The sequence below is a fragment of the Ambystoma mexicanum genome, chromosome 7q, assembly GCF_040938575.1.
Source record: "Ambystoma mexicanum isolate Mex_15411 chromosome 7q, UKY_AmexF1_1, whole genome shotgun sequence".
In the NCBI taxonomy this organism is placed as follows: domain Eukaryota; kingdom Metazoa; phylum Chordata; class Amphibia; order Caudata; family Ambystomatidae; genus Ambystoma; species Ambystoma mexicanum.
The window spans coordinates 724,931,390-724,949,365 of record NC_090941.1 but is presented as its reverse complement, the minus strand read 5'-3'; the positions used below and the strand labels follow the sequence as shown (position 1 = coordinate 724,949,365).

Sequence of the window (17,976 nt, the reverse complement as noted above, 5' to 3'; positions counted from 1 at the left end):
CAGAAAAAAAATAACACGACCTACATGTACTATCAGTGGAGATGAAGGGGGGTCAAGTAGTTACTGATTCATCTAAAGAGCACTGTTTTCAAGTTCTTTCTGAATTTTAGGTAGTTATATCATCTCTTGCAAGGTGAAATTACATAAAAAGGCCCTGATAATAAGGCAAAATGGGAATGGGAGTTCTCTGAAAAGTGGTGGTCGGATATTTGCAGCCTAAGCAAACGGGGTTCAAATTCAAAGTTTCCCATAATCCAGTTTATGATTTTAATAAGTTATACTACTCCCTGGCTTAGATCCAACTATTTAAAATTGTATGGGCGAGTGCCCCAGATGTGCTGCTGATGATGCTTACTTATTACATATGCTATATACCTGCCCACATTTATCAGTATATTTGGAGGGGGTTTGCAATGTGTTAAAGGAAGTGATTGGGCAACTGGTCCTACTACCCCCCATTGGTTTGTATCCTAGGCTTCACTGGGAAAATGGCAGAAGAGAAGCATAGATTTCTAAATCTAGGTCTACTGCTGGCCAAAAGTATCTTGATGGGGTGGTCGCTTCACCAACCCCCATCTGTAGTCTAATGGCTACAGGATGCAACATGGGCAAATTGCATGGAGAAGATTTATGGAACCCGTGTCCATGCAAGGAGCAGGCCCAAAGACATCTGATAAGACTTTCGCCAATACCTCAAAGATTGTGGGGAGGGCCCAGAGGTGTTAAATGAGGACGATGTGAATAAGTTGACACCTTCCACCGTGTAATAAGGCCTGTGTTACAATTGTTTAATGTATGCGCAATGTGTGATTTCCCAATAAGATTGTTTTTGTTCCGTCACCAAGCAAACTTGAATAAAACTTTTTTTAACAAAGAAAATTACCCTGGTGAAAAAGTAAAGTATCCTGGTCTTAAGGATACTTCTATCCCATGCACACCTATTGTGGCGGCATGGAATGAGGAGTCTGACCAAACTGTGGCATAGTTATTGCTATACACCTTTATTAACAACCTAGAGGTGGTTTCCCTACCTCAAACAAAAAAAAACTCGGGCAGTCTGGAAGTGTGTGTAGTCCAAATTAAAAGTTCACTGTCCTCGTCCAAACTCCTATTTTATCCCTACCACTTAAACACAAATTCAAATCTAATTAGTTATTTCTACTGCCCACGAGAATGACTCCCTTCTCCTAGGTATGAGTCTCTCAATGTGCAGTGTTCTCAACTTCTAGAAATGTTCCAAGGCTCACAATCCAAGAAGACAAGGTTCCACAACACTGCAGTGGAGCTATGAGAATGACTCCATTCTCCTAGTATGTTCCCCTTTCTTTGTAACCCTCTTCCAGGCTATCTTAATTCTAACTTCTTCAACAGTTCTTGTAGTTCCCTCCAAGGGCTTATTTTGCTCTCTACTTGCTTTACTTTCTCTGCTTTCTTTTACCTTGCCCAACTAGGACGAGGAAGAGATTTATCATTTGCTCGTCGGTCTTTTGAAGTCAGTGTTTCTTAGCACAGGGTTGAAACAAAGAATTCAATCTCCAAAAGATGTGTGTCCCGTTACTTTCAGAGGGGACTGACTCTTGGCAGGCTTCGGTGTTAACAAAAACCAAAAGAAAACTTCAAAAGCCATGTGTCCCTTTAGTTCCAAAGGGGACTGAATCTTGGCGGGATCTGGTGTTGTTGAAAACAAAACATAGACAATCTCTTGCGTACAGTCGTATGTTGCAAAAGGTTTACTCTGGCTCACAGGCAAGTGCCCATGTGACTGGCAGTTTCTGGGCTGTACCGCAGGAGGATACTGTTCTCACCAATGATGCTCTCGAAGACCCCAGGCTCTTCCCGAAGACAATTTCCAATGGATCTGCGTCTTCGATGTTAGGAGGCAAATACTGGAGGACCAGCCCAGGGTTCAAAGTAAGTCTACTTGGTATTTTCACTTACATATTCACCTGGTGATGTTCCCTAAGTTTAAGTTCTTTACTTCTTTCATTGGGACTGTTTGGTTTCGCAGCCCTAGACTATCGGCAGTTTGGGCTTTCTGTGCAGACCCGACCGAAAAGCCTTTCTATGCAGCGTACTACTTGTCCTCCTGGATGTTTCTTTAGTGGTCCCCTATGCGGCTCCGCAGTAGGCCATTGTTGGAGATTTTGGGGCTGTTCTCGGACCACAGGGTCCACCCACAACAGGTAGCCCACCACAGCTTTGCTTCGCTCCAGTGATGTCGGCTCTCGATCGATAATCAAGATACTATCTGGGTGTCCCGCGCTCAATCTTTTCCACTTCACTCGACCTCTTCTCAATAGGTTCACCTTAGTCTCTCCCGGTGTCCCTCTCTTGGGCTTGTAGGGCGGCGATGGACCGGGTTCACCTCTCCTTGGTCTCTCACCCCCCCCCCTGCTGTTTACACTTTCTTCTTCTACTACTACTGCAGATGTCCTGTCAACTTGCAAGACACCCTCTCCACTTTCTATTGCTACTGCCGACATCCTGTCGACTTTCCCAATGTGCTTGTGTGTTCCGATGAACCACACCCTGCAATCTAGTCTCCTTCTCGGGAGCCTCTCGTCCCCTTCTTCGGTTTCTCCTTCGAGACCAACTCTGGTCTCTCGTTCAATCTCTCTCTCGATTCAGAACAGCCTCTCTGTCCGGATTCAGAACGGAACCAAGTCCTTCTTTACTGTTGGGTTTAAAAAACGGGAACAGCCCCAGCGTAACATCAGTTCGATTGACAAGAGCTGGTCGAGCACTCTTTCAACTTGTTGGCAGCATGCTCACGATCTTCTTCGTCCCTGTTCTCATCACAGCAAGATTGTCTGTCAGTTTACAATAACATATGGGGCCTCATTATGGGTCCGGCAGTAACCCTGCCGGTGCTACAGGTGGGTTTGCCGCCAGACCCGTAATATTTTACTGGCACCTGACTTCCCAGTGCCACCTGCTCATTACGAGTATTGCGGCCTGGGAAGTCAGGCACTGGCAAATTATAGGTCCCCATTCCCATTGAGTCCTATGGGGCTCTATGGGAACGGGGACACGGAAGCACCAGCACCGTTGGCAATAGTGCTTGTGCTTCCGTTAACAGTCTGCCTACCGTGGCCGCAGCGCCCCACAGGGTCAGACCTGTCGGGCACAGCGACCACGGCAGGCAGACTGAGTGTGCCAATCCGGAAACAAGGGTGCCGGTGAGCTTACTGGCACCCTTGTTTCCGGACCAGCAAACTCGTAATGAAGCCCATGGTTTCAGACTGTATCATAGATAGAGAAGGTTTTGATGTTACCCTATGGGTTTGGGAGTTAAAGGGACTGTGTCCCGAACTCACATCCTTGCCCCCAGGAGGGGAAGTCCTCTCCATGAGGTCCCCCCACATATTTACAACCAGACCTAGGCTAAAGAGCTGACTGAGAGCTGCACTCGCTTTGTCCAGCCTAAAGACTAGAGAACATATTACCACCCCAGGGAGACTCTTGGTTAGCGGCCGCACCGCCCTAGCTTCAGGTAAAGAGGCTTCCCTCTGTTGAAGAAGTGACACCATCTGCAGGATCATCACACTATATAGTGTAAACAGTGAATGATCTATATTTTATCATTTTGTTTGAAATAATCACTTGATATCCACTTTGCATTGGAAGATTTTTATCATTACATTTTTAGTACCCCATAAGTTCAAACAAAGTGATGGTGCAAAGTCAAAAGAAATTTTTACAAAAATGAGAATGTTTTGTATAATACACGCTTTCATTAACAAGCAAATGATTTCGCAAAAAAACTTGCTAAACGCCTTTAGGGATAAAATCCCTTCTTCAGGAGCTTAAATTCTCATTTTTGTAATAAGTCTTTTGACTTCGCACCTTCATCCAAAGTTGTTATCAATTGATTATTTTAAAGAAAACAAAAACTCTAAATCATTGACTGTTTGCGGTATATAGGTGTGCAGGGGACAGGGGTAACCGTAAGACCGCATACTTTTATTTCATATTTTGTCTAGACCTTTTGTGCAGGGTCTTATTACCCCTCCAGCACCCTGAATTTAGAGCGGAATACCAATTTCATTGGATGGTTTACCTACTGATTTAACATTGGTGTGCTCTGAAGTACTCTTTCTTCTCTGGGGAGATTACTCTGGTCTCAGGTAGTTTATGTATTATATTTTTGAACATGGAAGATATTTTATTGAACTTAAAAATCAAGTAACTTCTTTTCCTCAGCTTCTGGAAGTTAATTTGTGTTTTGGCATGTGCTCAGACTTTACTGTAAAATGCCAAAAATCTATTTTTCTAACTGTTGTCAGTCGGTATTAAAATCCCCATCCTATACTCCATCAAAGATGGGATAAATCACCTCAGAGGCCTAAAATTAAAAAAATGCTCTGAACTTTCTAAGCGGTCGAGGTCAAGGAGCTATTTTCGTCACTATTCATCTTCGTCTTCTCTGAGAAAATATAAAAAGAAACAACATCGTTCTTTGTCATCTGATTCCTCGACTGACAAGAAACAGGTACGTTTTGCAGACAAATCTGCCTGAGCAGCAGATTGGGAAGAGTTCCGTCACAAGATGATGGATGTCTTTTCAAAGGCAGCCCCTTCCGATCCCTCGAAAAGAGCCAAAAAAAGCTAACGATCCCACAGGCCTTCAAAATCGTTGAATGATTCAACCTGTATGCCCAAAAGCCTGGGTCTGAAATCCTCCACAATGCCTACTCGAGTGGCGTCGACCGCAAAGAGTGCTTCTTAGCCAAAACCTTTGTCATCTTCATGATCGAAGGGTTCGACTTTGAAGTTTTCGACATCAAAGCCATTTACGCCAATCTCCGATCCATCTTCGAGTTAAAAGCCTTTACCTAGGAAATGCTTTTTTAAGTCCGTTGGATCCATGTTTGAAGAGGAAGAAGATGAGGATCTTGTACTTTTTGGCACCCTCAATGTCCCTTTGGAACTCATTTGTGAGGAATCTCGCTTGGCGGACTTGGCTATGTGCCTTAAGGAATCTAGTGACTTAGACACTTCTACAGAAGTGGAGTTTGCTTCATCTGACACAGCTGCTCAACCAAGTGCTGCATACAGGACAGTGATGAACAGAGTCATTGTGTATTTGGGTTGGGGATGTCCTATAAAGGACATAGTGCAGGATGACCGTACAGTTATCCTTGATGAAGGTCCCTCCAAAGAACCTGTACTGCCTTTCCATTATGCACTTAAAAACACCATTTTAGAAAATTGGCAGAAACCCGATACCACTCCAGCAGTCAATAGGAGTTGGTTAGGAAGTATAGACCATCCGATGTTGATCCTGAATTTCTCTCCAGGCACCCTAATCCCGAGAGTTTAGTGGTACAAGTAGCTACTTTCACTTCCAAAGCAGCTGCATATCCTTCCATCCCACCTGACGGAGATGACAAGTAGTATGACATGCTGGCAAAATGGGTGTTCTCTGCTGGGAGTATGACACGCAGGGCCATTAATGCATCTTGTACATTAGCAAAGTACACATTTACTTTGGGGAACGTAGTCTCCAAAGCAGCCGACAAAATTCCTGAAGGAGAAATGAGAGATGGGATCAACAACATTAGTAATAAGGCTTCCAGTTTTCAGTTTTTACTGATTTTTACACATAAATACAGAAGGAAATCAATCTGCTTTCTGTCTGTATTTATTTATAAAAATTGAAGAAAACGGAAAAACAGGTCTTTCTGTCTGGTACTCTGACGTCACTCATACATCGCAGGCCAGTCGCATTGTAGATTAGCAGCATCGAAAGTGTAAAAGTTGTATACAAATAGCATTAATGTTCTTCAAATTGCTGACAGCATATAACGTAATGCAGCAGCAGCCACACAAGCAACCGTTTGTTGTTATGGAAAAAATGGAGCTCGCATTTCTTTCCTTCATGGCTGCATGTGTGCTTTAATGAATTCATTTTTTTATTAGAATAAATGCAGAAAAATACTGGTTACAAATTATCTTTTTATATGACAAAAAATAAATGTGGATAAATGCAGAAAAACGGCCCAAAAATAAATATGGATAAATACAGACGGAAATGGCAGAAAAATAAATACCATAAAACCAAAAGCCTTCATTATTAATGATGGTAAGGAAGCAGCAAGCCATTCTCTTCAATCTGATTTGGATGCATCATACTGTGTTGGCTGCTCTATGGGATCGAGTGCAGTCATGAGGAGGTTTGCTTGGCTATGCAAATCTCGATTTGCTCTCGATGTCCAGTCTAGACTTCTGGACATGCCCTTCGATGGGTCAAACCTCTTTGGGCCAAAAGCTCATGACAGCTTAGAGAATCTCCAGCTTAGAGAATCTCCAAGCAGCGTAGAGGCCAACCTGCCCAAAGAGGGCAAAGGAGATTTCCACGTGGCTCTAGAGGTCCTGGAAGAAGAACAGCTCAGGCAATCACCTTTTTTTTTTTTTTTTTTTTTAAATTTCTTTATTAACTTTACAACAAAGTATAAGCAGAAAATCTATGGTTAATCATTGCCGTATGAGTAATTTAAAGGAACATAAAACAATTCCCCCCCTCCCTCCCTACCCACCTCCTCCAAGACCACAGTTAGAGCTTCAGTCTTCGTTTTGGCCCCTTGACGGGCCTGGACTGTCTGTGCTATCTGAGGCGCTATCTTGCGCTGCTGGGTGAAGCAGTGGCACAGTTAGTGCCACCCACCGGAGTAGTTCCTCGCTGGATTCTAATCTCTGTACTTGGATTGCTGTTTCCCATGCAGCAGTCTCAGCCGTTATCCATCTTTTGAGATCAGCCCACCAGAGGGCTTCACTTGGGTCTCTTGCGCTTTTCCAACTCATGGCTATGCGTCTTTTCGCCGTTATATATATTAAGTCCTTGAGCTTATTGAGGGGCTTGTTTTTGCTGCTTCGCTTGTAGCTCCCCAATATGCAGGCTGCTGGGTCAAGAATGTCAACTACTATTTCCGCATTTGCCACCTTTTCCTTCACCTGGGCCCAGAACCTTTGAACAGCAGGACAACCCCAGAACATGTGGGTCATTCCAGCCTTCGGCATATTGCATTTGGGGCATGTCTGGACTGTGGCTCCCCTGAACCTTGATATGGCTTCTGGTGTGAGGTAGGCACTGTTGGTAATGTTAAGTTGGATGAGCTGTAGGCGGGCACTCCTAGAGATTTTTTTGTGGTAGTGGGTTATCTTCTCCCATGTTTTGTCTTCGAACTCTCTTCCCAATTCGGTCTCCCATCTACTTTTGCATTTGAGTTCGTTTTTGGTTGTGCCCTGCAGCAACGCTTCATATAGTCTGGAGGTTTCGTGGCCTCCCTCAGCAGTGTCGAGCATTGTCTCGATGGTCTCGTTTTCTGTGACCTGGTCTGTGGCCTCAGTCCATCTCTTCTTTATGGTTTGGATTACTGCTCTGTGGAGCAGAAACTGGCCGGTGGGTAGGCCTGCGGACTCGCTGAGGCCGATGAATGACATTAGTTCCTGCTCACAAGTGTGGACCCCTAGCACCGCTACCCCCCAGGGTTCCCATAGGGTGTGTATTTCCGTGTGCCCCCATGGGTGTTTAGCCATGATTGCGGCGATGGGAATCTGTGGGGAGAGTGGGTCTGCCGACCCCACTCTTCCACAGGCACGCCTCCAGAGTTGGGTCCCAAGCTTAGCCGTAGAGCCTCCTTCTCAACCCATAGTATATCCCGAAGTAGCAGTGTAGGCAGGGCCGGCTGGAGAAGTCGGGTATCCGTGGTGGTTTCGTCGGCCATCCATTGTGTCACGTGCCTAAGCTGGCTAGCCATGTAGTACAGCTCGAAATTAGGGACTTTCAGCCCTCCCTTCTCAAAGGGTCTTTGGAGAATTTCCAGCACCACTCTGTGCCTACCCCCCTGCCAGAGGAATCTCCTACAGAGTTTGTTCAGGTCTTTGAAAAAAGAGGGGGGAATGTTAAAGGGAACGTTAGTGAAGAAATGTAATAGTCGGGGGAGTGCTACCATCTTGAGAAGACCTGCCCGCCTTGCCACCGAGAGGGGGAGTTTACCCCAAAAAACCATGGGCTTCTCTAGGGAGTCTTTGGCCCTGACTGTGTTAAGGATATGTTCCGTGCTGGGGTTGCGGTGTATGGTGACACCCAGGTATCTAAAGGATGTCGCCTGCCATTTAAGGTCTAGTGGGGGTAGGGATCTAAGTTCCTCCCTGTATAAAGCAGCCAAGGGGTAAAGGCAAGACTTGTCCTTGTTAATCCTAATGCCCGTAAGTCTATGAAAACAATCTAGGGTCTCTAGTATGTAGGGCAGGAGGTGCTCTGGATTGTGTAAGTACAGTAGCATGTCATCTGCGTACATGGACACGAGGTGAGTCACCCCATCCAGTTCAATGCCACCGTCACCGTATTCTTATGCTGCTACAGGCTCGGCCGCAATGATGTAAAGCATAGGGGACAGTGGACATCCTTGCCGGGTGCCTCTGTGAAGGGGCCATTTATCAGAATACGTCCTGTTGGTGCGCACTCTGGCGGTGGGGCAGGCGTAGACCAATTGGGTCCATTTCAGGAAGGCGGGCCCGATCCCCATTTTGCCCATAGTAGCATACAACCATTCCCATCTCACCGAATCGAAGGCCTTGGTGGCGTCCAATGACGCCACCGCGTATTTTCGGGGGCTATGCTCAGTGCCGTATATAATGTGATGTAACCTACGCAGGTTTTCGGTAATAGAGCGCCCCGGCACGTAGCTAGTCTGGTCCTGGTGGATCAGCTGGGGGATCACTCTGCGTAGCCTATTTGCAAGAAGTGCTGTTAATATTTTGCAGTCAACATTTAGCATAGAAAGTGGTCTATAAGACCCACAGTCTATTCCATCCCTTCCAGGCTTCAGCAAAGGGATTATTGTGGCCTCCCTCATGGAGTCGGGGAGGATGCCACGCTCCTACGCCTCATTGAATACCCGTGCTAGCATTGGGGCGAGGGCTTCTTCATATGTCCTATAAAATTCCCCTGGTATGCCATCTGTGCCTGGCGCTTTTCCAGTGGGTAGGGATCTGATTATAGCCATCACCTCATCTGGGGTAATTGGCTCCTCTAGGGTTTCGGCCATTTGTGCGTCTAGTTTAGGTAGCTTTATACTACCCAGGGCGTCCTCTATTTCAGTGTTGGTGGGGGGCGGGGTCTTGGAGTAGAGTTCTCAGTAGAACTCGGAGAAGACCGAGTTGATCTCATCTTGGGTATGTGCTGTGGTGCCATTGGGTCTGAGTATGGTGCAAATGGGTGTCCTGGGGATTTCTCTCTTATGGAGCCAGGCTAAGAGTTTACCAGGTTTGTCCCCCAGTGCGTGCGTCCTTTCAGAGTGTTTAGCATAGCTCAGTTTCCCAAGCGACTCCCAGTGAGACAGACAGGCCTGTCGCAATTCAGTTATTTTCTGTATATGTTCCGGAGTCGAGTCTGCCCTACCCTCCAGCACACTCAGCTCTTTTTCCGCGCCCTCTAGGGAGGTTGTGATGGACTTCAGGGTACCCCCGATTGTGGCTATCATCTCTCCCCTCATAACAACTTTATAAGCCTCCCAAGCAGTTCCGATGTAGTTCACACTATCTAGGTTGTTCTGCCAGTATTCCTCAGTACTGTCTCTTATATGTTCTCGGAAGGCTGTATCTAGTAGGGCCTCGGCTCTAAGTCTCTACGTGGGAACTGGGGGTTTAGGTGGGTATATCTCCCAGGTGGCCTGCATGGGGGAGTGGTCTGACAGCACCCTGGGCAAGTAACGTGCATCTCTAAACCTAGCTTGCTGCCCCTGGCTTATTAAGATATAGTCCAATCTGGTATGGACCTTGTGAGGCGGGGAGAAAAAGGAGTATTCACTTTTCTCGGGGTTCTGTTCCCTCCACAGGTCACAGAGTGCCAGTTGGGCTATTAGTTTAGACAGTATTTTGGCTGGGGGGGGGGGGGCGGGAGTGTTTATTGTCGGACCTGTCTTTCATGGGGTCCAATGTGCAGTTGTGAACCCCCCCCCCAAATCACAGTGCAGTCTACATAGGGGCCAATCCGAGGATATAGGGAGTGGAAGAAAGCTGTGGCGTCATGGTTACGTGTGTACGTGCTAATCACATATCTCCGTCCCATCCATGGTCCCATGCACCAGTGCCATCCTGCCTTCGTTGTCTGTCTTGGTGTTCACTACCTTGAAAGGGATGGATGGGTCTATCCATATCAGGACCCCTCTAGCGTATGAGGAGTAGGGGGATCCAATCAGGGTTCCTCGCCATATTTTGGCCATAGACTCATGTTTGTCCCTTGTTTGGTGTGTCTCCTGAAGCATGGCGATTCCCACTTTACATCTACGCAGGTATGTGTATATCTGGCGTTGCTTAACAAAGCTATTCAAGCCTCTGACGTTCCACGTTATTACGTTAATATTTCCAGCCATGGGTGTCGTGGTATCTGTTGATTGTCCTCTGCTTAGGTCCAGGCCCTACAAGTGATATATCTGTTATGGAGTGTTCCTGTGGTCTTGGTGTTGTCTGACTAAAGTTCTCAACATGGGCTCTACCCTCTCGTGTCCCTCCCCCCTTTGTCTTCAAGGCCTCCGTACCACCGTAACTGTGAAAACCCCGAACATAGAACCGGTCCGGCGAGGTTCCTCTCGCCGTGACGGGCTCCCAGGAGTGTAACATATGAGTTCCCCATCCCAAAAACATTAATCATTGAACTTTTAAACAATAAAACCAGTCTAGTGGGGTTGCCCCCCCTCTAACTATCCCGTTTCCGCTCCGTTCGACCTAGGTCTACAGGTGCCCTACGGGTGGGTTAATCGCCCAAAAGTGTTTCTGGGGGTAAGAGAGAGGTTGGCTCAGCAGGTGACCTACTTCGCCGTTGGTCTCCAGTATTGCTCCGATTGACTCTGTGTTGCCGCATTTAGTGTGTCATGCAGTGTGTTGCCGCCTTCAGGTTTCGGGCAGATGTGGCAGTGGTCAGGGTGCCGACTGCCGTGGTCGACGCTGTCTGATTTCGATGTCTGGGATTTGTTCCCTGTCCATCCACTCACATACTTCGCTGGTGTATCGAAAAAATGGGCTTTATTGTTGACCAGGACCTTCAGTCTGGCGGGATATAGGAGCATGTACCGCAGGCCTGCGTTTTTCAGTCTGACTTTGGTGTGGATAAATTGGGCACTGCTCCTTTGAACCTGGAGGGTATAGTCCGGGTAGATGGCAATTTTCACTGAGTTCCTGATTATGCTGCCGCCCGACCTGGAAAAGGCAAGAATCGTTTCTCTGTCTTTGTAACTAAGCACCTTGGCTATTATTGGCCTGGGAGGGTTTCCGGGTGGTGGCCTCTTGGTGAGGGATCGGTGAGCCCTTTCGATGGTGAAGCCTTGAGATAAGTTGCCAGCTCCAATTTCTTGGATCAGGAGGTCCTCCACATAGTTAGTGGGGTCATTCCCTTCGATTCCCTCCGGTACGCCGATGAGTCTGATGTTGTTACGGCGTGCGCGCCCCTCTGCCTCGTCCGCCCTGTCCTCTAAATTCTTCACCTTCTGAGTTAGAGTGTCCACCTCCCTGAGGAGCAGCGTCTTTGCCTCTGAGTTTTCTTTAACTTGAGTCTCTAGCACCTCGCTTCTGCCCGCTATGGATCGTACATCCTGCCGCAGCAAGTTTAAGTCTATAGCAACTGCGTCGATTTTACTCTCCATTGTTTTTTGTAACGTCATGATGGCTTCCAGCAGCTGGGAATTAGCTGGTTCGGGGGGCCCGGTGCTCGCTGCGGCTCCATGGTCAGGAATGGCATCCGCCCCCGTGGCTGCGTAGGTGTCCATTGTTGTTTGTCTCTGTTTGTTCCTGGCCCTTTAGTGGCCATTGCTTTGCACAAGCCTTCGCGCCTGCTACCCATGTGGTGAGTGTTAATTAGTGCAGCGATGTTGTTGCCTCTGTCCGGAGCGCCTCCGTCTAGCGTGCTCCGCCCAGTTGGCCTGACTCGAAGTGGAGAGCCCCCAGGGTTATCAACTTGTCCTCTGTGGTGATTGTCCGAGTAAGGTGCTTAAGTGTGCCGGCCACTGGCCCTGTCTCCTAGCGTAGGGCTGCACGCGTGCTCCGCTTGTGGGTATGCGAAGGGCCACCCCGTCCTGTCTCGGTGGCTCCTGCAGGCTGCGGCCTCTGTTTCTTGCGGCGTGTTATGGCCGGGGGCTTCCACGCAGCCCCGCGCACTCCCCAGGTCCCAATTCCAGGTGTCAGGCCGTGCGGGTCTGGCGCATGTCCGCGCTCCAGCTGGTGATTGCAGTGCGGGCGGGCGGGGGGAGACTGGGGGAACTTCCACACCCCCGCACCACGGTGTCCGGGCCCCCCGCACTCCTTTGGCCCACTCCTTAGTCCGTCTGGCGGGGTATTCCACCGAAGTCCAGCGGCTACGGGATGGTTGCCACTTGCTGCGGGCGAGGATCAACCCAACCCGGCGGGGGCTGGTCGCTTCTCCTCTCCCGTCGGGTCTGCCATGCACTTTGCCTCGTCGCCTCTCCTGGCCTCCGCCGCCCCGGTCTTGTGTTGTGTCGCACAGCTCAGGCCCGCCTCGAGCCCTTCGGTCCAGAGCTACGCGCCGCCAGCAATTTCCGCATCAGCTTGCCCGCCTCTCGTCATGCGTACTCCGATCCCTGCAGAGTTTGCCGGGCTCAAGCCTCCTGGTGCCTAGGCCGATCAGTGCCGATCACTGCCGCGGTTGTTGGGCAGGCGCCATTTTGCACGCCGGATCGCTTCGCCCAGGCCCACAGTGTTTCTCTTTGGCGGAGTCCTCCAGTCGTCCGAAACCTCGGCAGGCAGCGCTGCCAGCCGACTTCTGCCTCTGGGGTGAAATTCGGGAGTGGTTGTTGCGGCAAAATATTGTTTTAGCGGCCAAATGTTGGGCACATCGCTGGAGCCGACTGAATACGCGTCCTTCTCACATGGCGTTTAGCCACGCCCCCCCGCAATCACCTCCTTATTACCCTCTGCTACATCCACAGCCCACAAACCACTCTGAGTGCTGCACACACAAGAGTCTGGTGGAAGGCAGGTTTACTTGTCATTTAGAAGAATGAATGTCCATTACTTTAGATGTTTGGGTGTTGCATACAGTACCTTATGGGTACTGACTCCCATTTCCCCAAAGACCCCAGATTGTTTACAGAGCGAGCAATCTCTTCGGGAACCAGACCGCTCCTTTTGCAGGAGGTTCTCTCCCTGCTGGAGAAAGGTGCAGTGGAAAAAAGGCACCTGTAATGGAGCAATACCAGGGTTGGTACTTCACTTATTTTCTGTTTCCCAAGAAAGACAGAGGACTGCCACCCATCTTGGACCTGAGACACTTGAAAAAGTTACTCAGGAAGTACAGATTCAAGATGGTGACTCTTTCGCTGATTCTTCAGACCCAGGACTGGATGGTGTCAGGATGCTTACTTTATTGTGCTTATACATCCAAAGCACAGGAAGTACCTGAGGTTCGCATTGGCAGTTCACACTTTCAGTTTCGAGTACTGCCTTTCGGGTTGACCTCCGCCCGAGGGTCTTCACCAAGTTAATGGCAGTGATGGCAATGAATCTACGGAGGGGAGAGATTCACATATTTCCGTACCTAGACGACTGGCTAATCAGAGCTCGTTCTCCCGAACAGGCTCTGGGACATCCAAACAGCACTTGCCACTCTCTCAACAAACTGGGCTTCTCCCTCAACTTAAAGAAGTCTCAGGTGACACCTTGCCAAAAGCTGAATTTCATTGGAGCAGTCCTGGACTCTTCCTCAGGAAAGGCTTCGCCATTTGAGTTGAGGGCTCAACATATCTTGCAGATAGTGGGCCTCATTACAAGTGAGCCTTTCTGGAAATTAAGGTGCTGGTAACAAGTTAACGGCACACTTTCTGGACCGGCTCACTTCGAGTCTGCCGGTAGGGGCACTGAAAAACCGACAGGTCTGACCTGCGGGGAGGTCAGGCCCCTACCGGCAGATTTTTCACTGAAGAACCAGCACCGTTACTTACAGTGCCGGTGCTTCAGGGTTCCCATCCCCATGGAGTCCTATGGGACTCCATGGAAGTGGGAACTTACCGTACTGCCGCCGCCTGTGCTATCCCGGTAGCACCGGGATGTCAGGTGGCGGTAACGCTAATACAGGGTTGCCTGCAACCCACCGGAAGCACCAGCGGGTTACTGGCAACGTCGTAATGATGCCCAGTGACATAATTTCCAAATGCCCAACATCTACAGGTCTTACATTTTCTGAGGTTGCTCTGTCTCTTAGCATCCTGCATTTTTCTGATGCCAAAGCCCCACCCAAGGATGAGGTCCCTTCAGTGGGCCCTAGGATCCAAATGGTCACAATTCTGAGGCAGGATGTTGGACCTTCTTCAGGTCCCGAGCAAGGTTGCACAAGATCTCCTGTGGTGGGCTGTGGGCTAATAGGTTTCACAAATGAGCCAGAGACAGCAAACTGCTACTGAAATGCTGTTTATTTTCTGGGTCCGTACTCAAGCCACAATTGTCCTCTCTACATTCTTTCTCTTGGTTGTACTTGTTGGCTATTGCTTTTCTTCCAAAAATTATTTTAGGTCTCTTCTCCTTTTCTTGTATATATTCACCTCTTAATAAGCCCAGGCAAAGTGTTGCTTTTCCCACACCACCTCCTCTGTCAAAGGCTGGCAAAAGAATGAAAGAATCCATTATCATAGGCTGTCCCTTTAAAGCCCATACCCTCCCCTGATTGAGTAATTGTTAGGGAGAATTTTCATTTTGGTGCTAAATTCCTCCCACTTTAGAGACCCCCAGCTCTTTTGCTGGACTTTAGGATTTTTTTATTTTCACCCTTTTCATGTGTTTTGACCTGATTTGGATTATGTTTCCTCTATTTTTGGACTCTGACAAACTCCATAGGCATCTACTTTTTGTATGGTGACACAACACCTTCAGTGCAGTGTCACTGAGAAGTTCTTTGGATTTCTCTTAAGGTTTAAATACATTTTCTTGTGTGAACTACTGTTCCCAAGAAATAGTAAAGTGAAATTGACTTTACTTACCTTTTCTCTTTGTAAGGCCAGCACATACCATCTTATGTGGAGTACTGGGGGATTACCTAGTAGCCCCTTATCCTACATTCTCAAGTAAAAAATGTTACGTTACCCTCCCTACTTTAAATGGATGTTGGCAGTGGTTTAATTTTCCTAACATTGTGCTTTTCTACCGCAGGCTGAATCCTCACCTGCAGTATACAGTTTTGTCACAATGGCCCCGTTCTTCTTTTTTCGCCATTTTCTGTTTGTGAGGTCTTTCTTGGTTTTTACTCTGTACGTCGAGGCAGATTTGAGCCCTATGTTCATTTTCCCTTTGGCTGGCTTCAGCCCTGAATTCCGCCTCTGGCTCCAGTGTGTCTGGAAAGACAGGATGTGAGGGAGGTTCCCGAAACTCCCCTGTCCTTTGTTTCTAGGAATGCCTGAATACAACCAGTCCTGACACCTTGCTGTGTGATGACAGCCTAGGCTGTGCATGAATGGGAAAAACCTGCTTAAAAGGCAAAGGTTTTGGGACTAGAGTCGGAGTGGACCACTGGGAGAAACACCCGATGAAGAAACCGTGAACAAAGGTTGCTGCATCCTCCCGGACCTTTGAATTGCCCGTTGAAGCCCTGCTGCTGTGCTGAAACTCCTTTTTCTAATCGACAAGAGAAGCTCCGGAAGGGACGACTTCTTCCCTTGGGTTAGTGGGACCAACTAACCCCGAGACGAACTCCACTGGACCATCTTCCCCGACTGGCTGTACTTCTTTGCTGCTGCATGAACCGAGTGCCATGGGTCGAGAAATCCCTAGTCGAGTGAAACGTCTGAAATCCACCCAGAAGCTCCAGGAGTCTCCAAAGGACCCTCCAGAAGCAGGACGACCAGAGTTTGCGTCCCCTCATCAGAGTGCAGGAAACAAGGAGTGAAGGAAGCCCAACCGGTATACGAGATCCGCAGTGGTGCTGTTTACTGAGCGCTGAAAACGCCAAGTGCCGCTGATCTGATAAGAGCCTGTAGCTGCCGATGACCTCCAAATTGCTGCCACAGGAGTCCTCCAGACGTCCTCCCTCTTGTCCCCACGACTGAGGCTCAGGAACCCAGGGTCTGCACCGCCGCAACAGGACACAATCCAGCTGGACCACTCTTCTTCAAACCAGAGGTACTGTTGAGGCTTGGGGTACTTACCTCATTGTCTCTTTAGCTGTTCTCTTCTCACTTTAGACTTGCATTGGCTTACTTTTTGGAGTTGATTCCAACTCTGCTTTTCACAGGCTTCACAGCTTGTGACCCTACAAGTGATTTATACAAACTCTCTAATTTTGTGCAATACTTTTTATCTAAGAAGTGCCTCAGCTCCATGGACTGTACTCTAATTGACTGTGGCTCTCCCGGCTCCCTGCAGACTCTTCTAGTCCATTGACTTTGATATTTCTGTTCCTTATAGGTGGTAACTTGTTTAAACTCTTATTGCTGGGAAAGACTTGTCTAGACTTCATTGGAAGATTTAAGTATACTCACATGCCCTGAGAACCTGTTTAACCTTTTTCCTTCCTTTAGCCTTCCCTTTCTGCAACCTCAGAATCTTACTGTCCTTGTAAATGAGGTCACCTCCGGTTGTAGGAAGTGTGTAAACCGCATTTCTAAAAGAGTATCCACTAACTTGATTGATTCTGAAAAGTATTTTGAAGTATATTTACAGTGTTACCTATCTTGGCCTTTTTAAAGAACGCTTACTTAAAAACTGATGTTAAATATTTATTTTTAACTAAAAACCTTGAGTGTAAGTGTTGCTTGGCTACTTGTATTTACGAATTTAATTGCTACAGCTCACATTTAACCCTCTTGAGATAGGCCTGGCTGCTCAGTCACCCTACCAACTTGTGTAGTACAGACCTATACCAAAAGGTGGGTTACCTAATACCAAGAGGGCACGGGATGTGTAGTCTCACACAGTGTTACTACATCAATTCTTACCTAACAGTAATGCCCCTGGAAGTTCCCACTCCCTCCACGTATAGAAAAGAGTAGTTCCTGCACCCATTTTCACTTTCCAATCTACCTGTATGGGTTGGGTGTGCATTCTGCCAAGGTAAGAGAATGTACTCATACATCCTGTCCTCTTTCCTCCTTTCTTTTGGGTGTCCCCCAACATGGGAACGCTACCGAAACCTTTGCCATTGAAAAATTGAGCTTTCCTTTTAAATTTAGTATAGCTTGCAGAGGCGCGGCCTCGGGTGTGGGAACGCCCCGCCAAGTCTCTGCCCTGCTCCCTTTTTCTGCACAGACGCTGCCGGTGTCAGACCTGACAGCCAGCGCAGAGACTTTTTTACTTTCCTCTTGCTCCCCTTCTTTGGTTTTCAATCTTCTTTGACCCCCTCTGGTGCCTTGCCTCCCTGGCGCATGTCAGCTACAGGAGGATTCATGAGATGTGCTTCATGTGACTGCTTGTTCTCTGCCTCGGACCCTCATGCACTGTCTTGTGTGCCTGGGGCCAGACCACCACTGGGACGCGTGTGCGGCTTGTAGCGCTCTCAATCACAGGGCATTCAAGAATCGGTTGTCGCAGTGGAGCGATATATTCCACGCCTCTTCTCCGGCACACCTTAAGGACTTTTTCTCCAGGACCTCTCGTCAAGACAAGGTAGGCCCTCTGTTCAGCACGTCTTCCAGTGCAGCGGCTCCTTCCCGGGGGTTCCCATAGGCAAGGTTTCCTCGGATTCAGGTTCTGGCAGGCCCCCAAAGCCTCTAAGGCTACCAGCTCCCAAGCCGATAGGTCCGGGGGCTCACCTGGGCGCTACGGGGCAGACAGAGGCTGTCAAAGCTACTGACTCCCAAGCCGAAGGGCTCAGGGGGCCCTACCGGCTGTCCTCGGAAGGGCAATCAAGTTCGTCCTCTTCTTCGACCAGAAGGGTTAAGGGATCGTTGAGTAACACCTCCAAGTGTCGGTCTGCGCCATGATCTAGCACGACTACCGGGGCAGGTGACGAGTGTGACCAGCCTACCAGAGCTTGCT

General features: G+C 48.4%; 1 protein-coding gene across 1 annotated transcript in view; it reads left to right on the top strand.

Annotated features, from left to right (window-relative positions):
• The window catches only part of RNF17 (ring finger protein 17), a 3,777,565-nt gene that overhangs the window by 3,093,779 nt on the left and 665,810 nt on the right, over positions 1–17,976 (top strand). Inside the window, exon 30 of the mRNA XM_069639339.1 lies at positions 12,164–12,176. Within this exon, the coding sequence (XP_069495440.1) occupies positions 12,164–12,176 (13 nt within the window). The remainder of the gene's footprint in view (positions 1–12,163; positions 12,177–17,976) is intronic.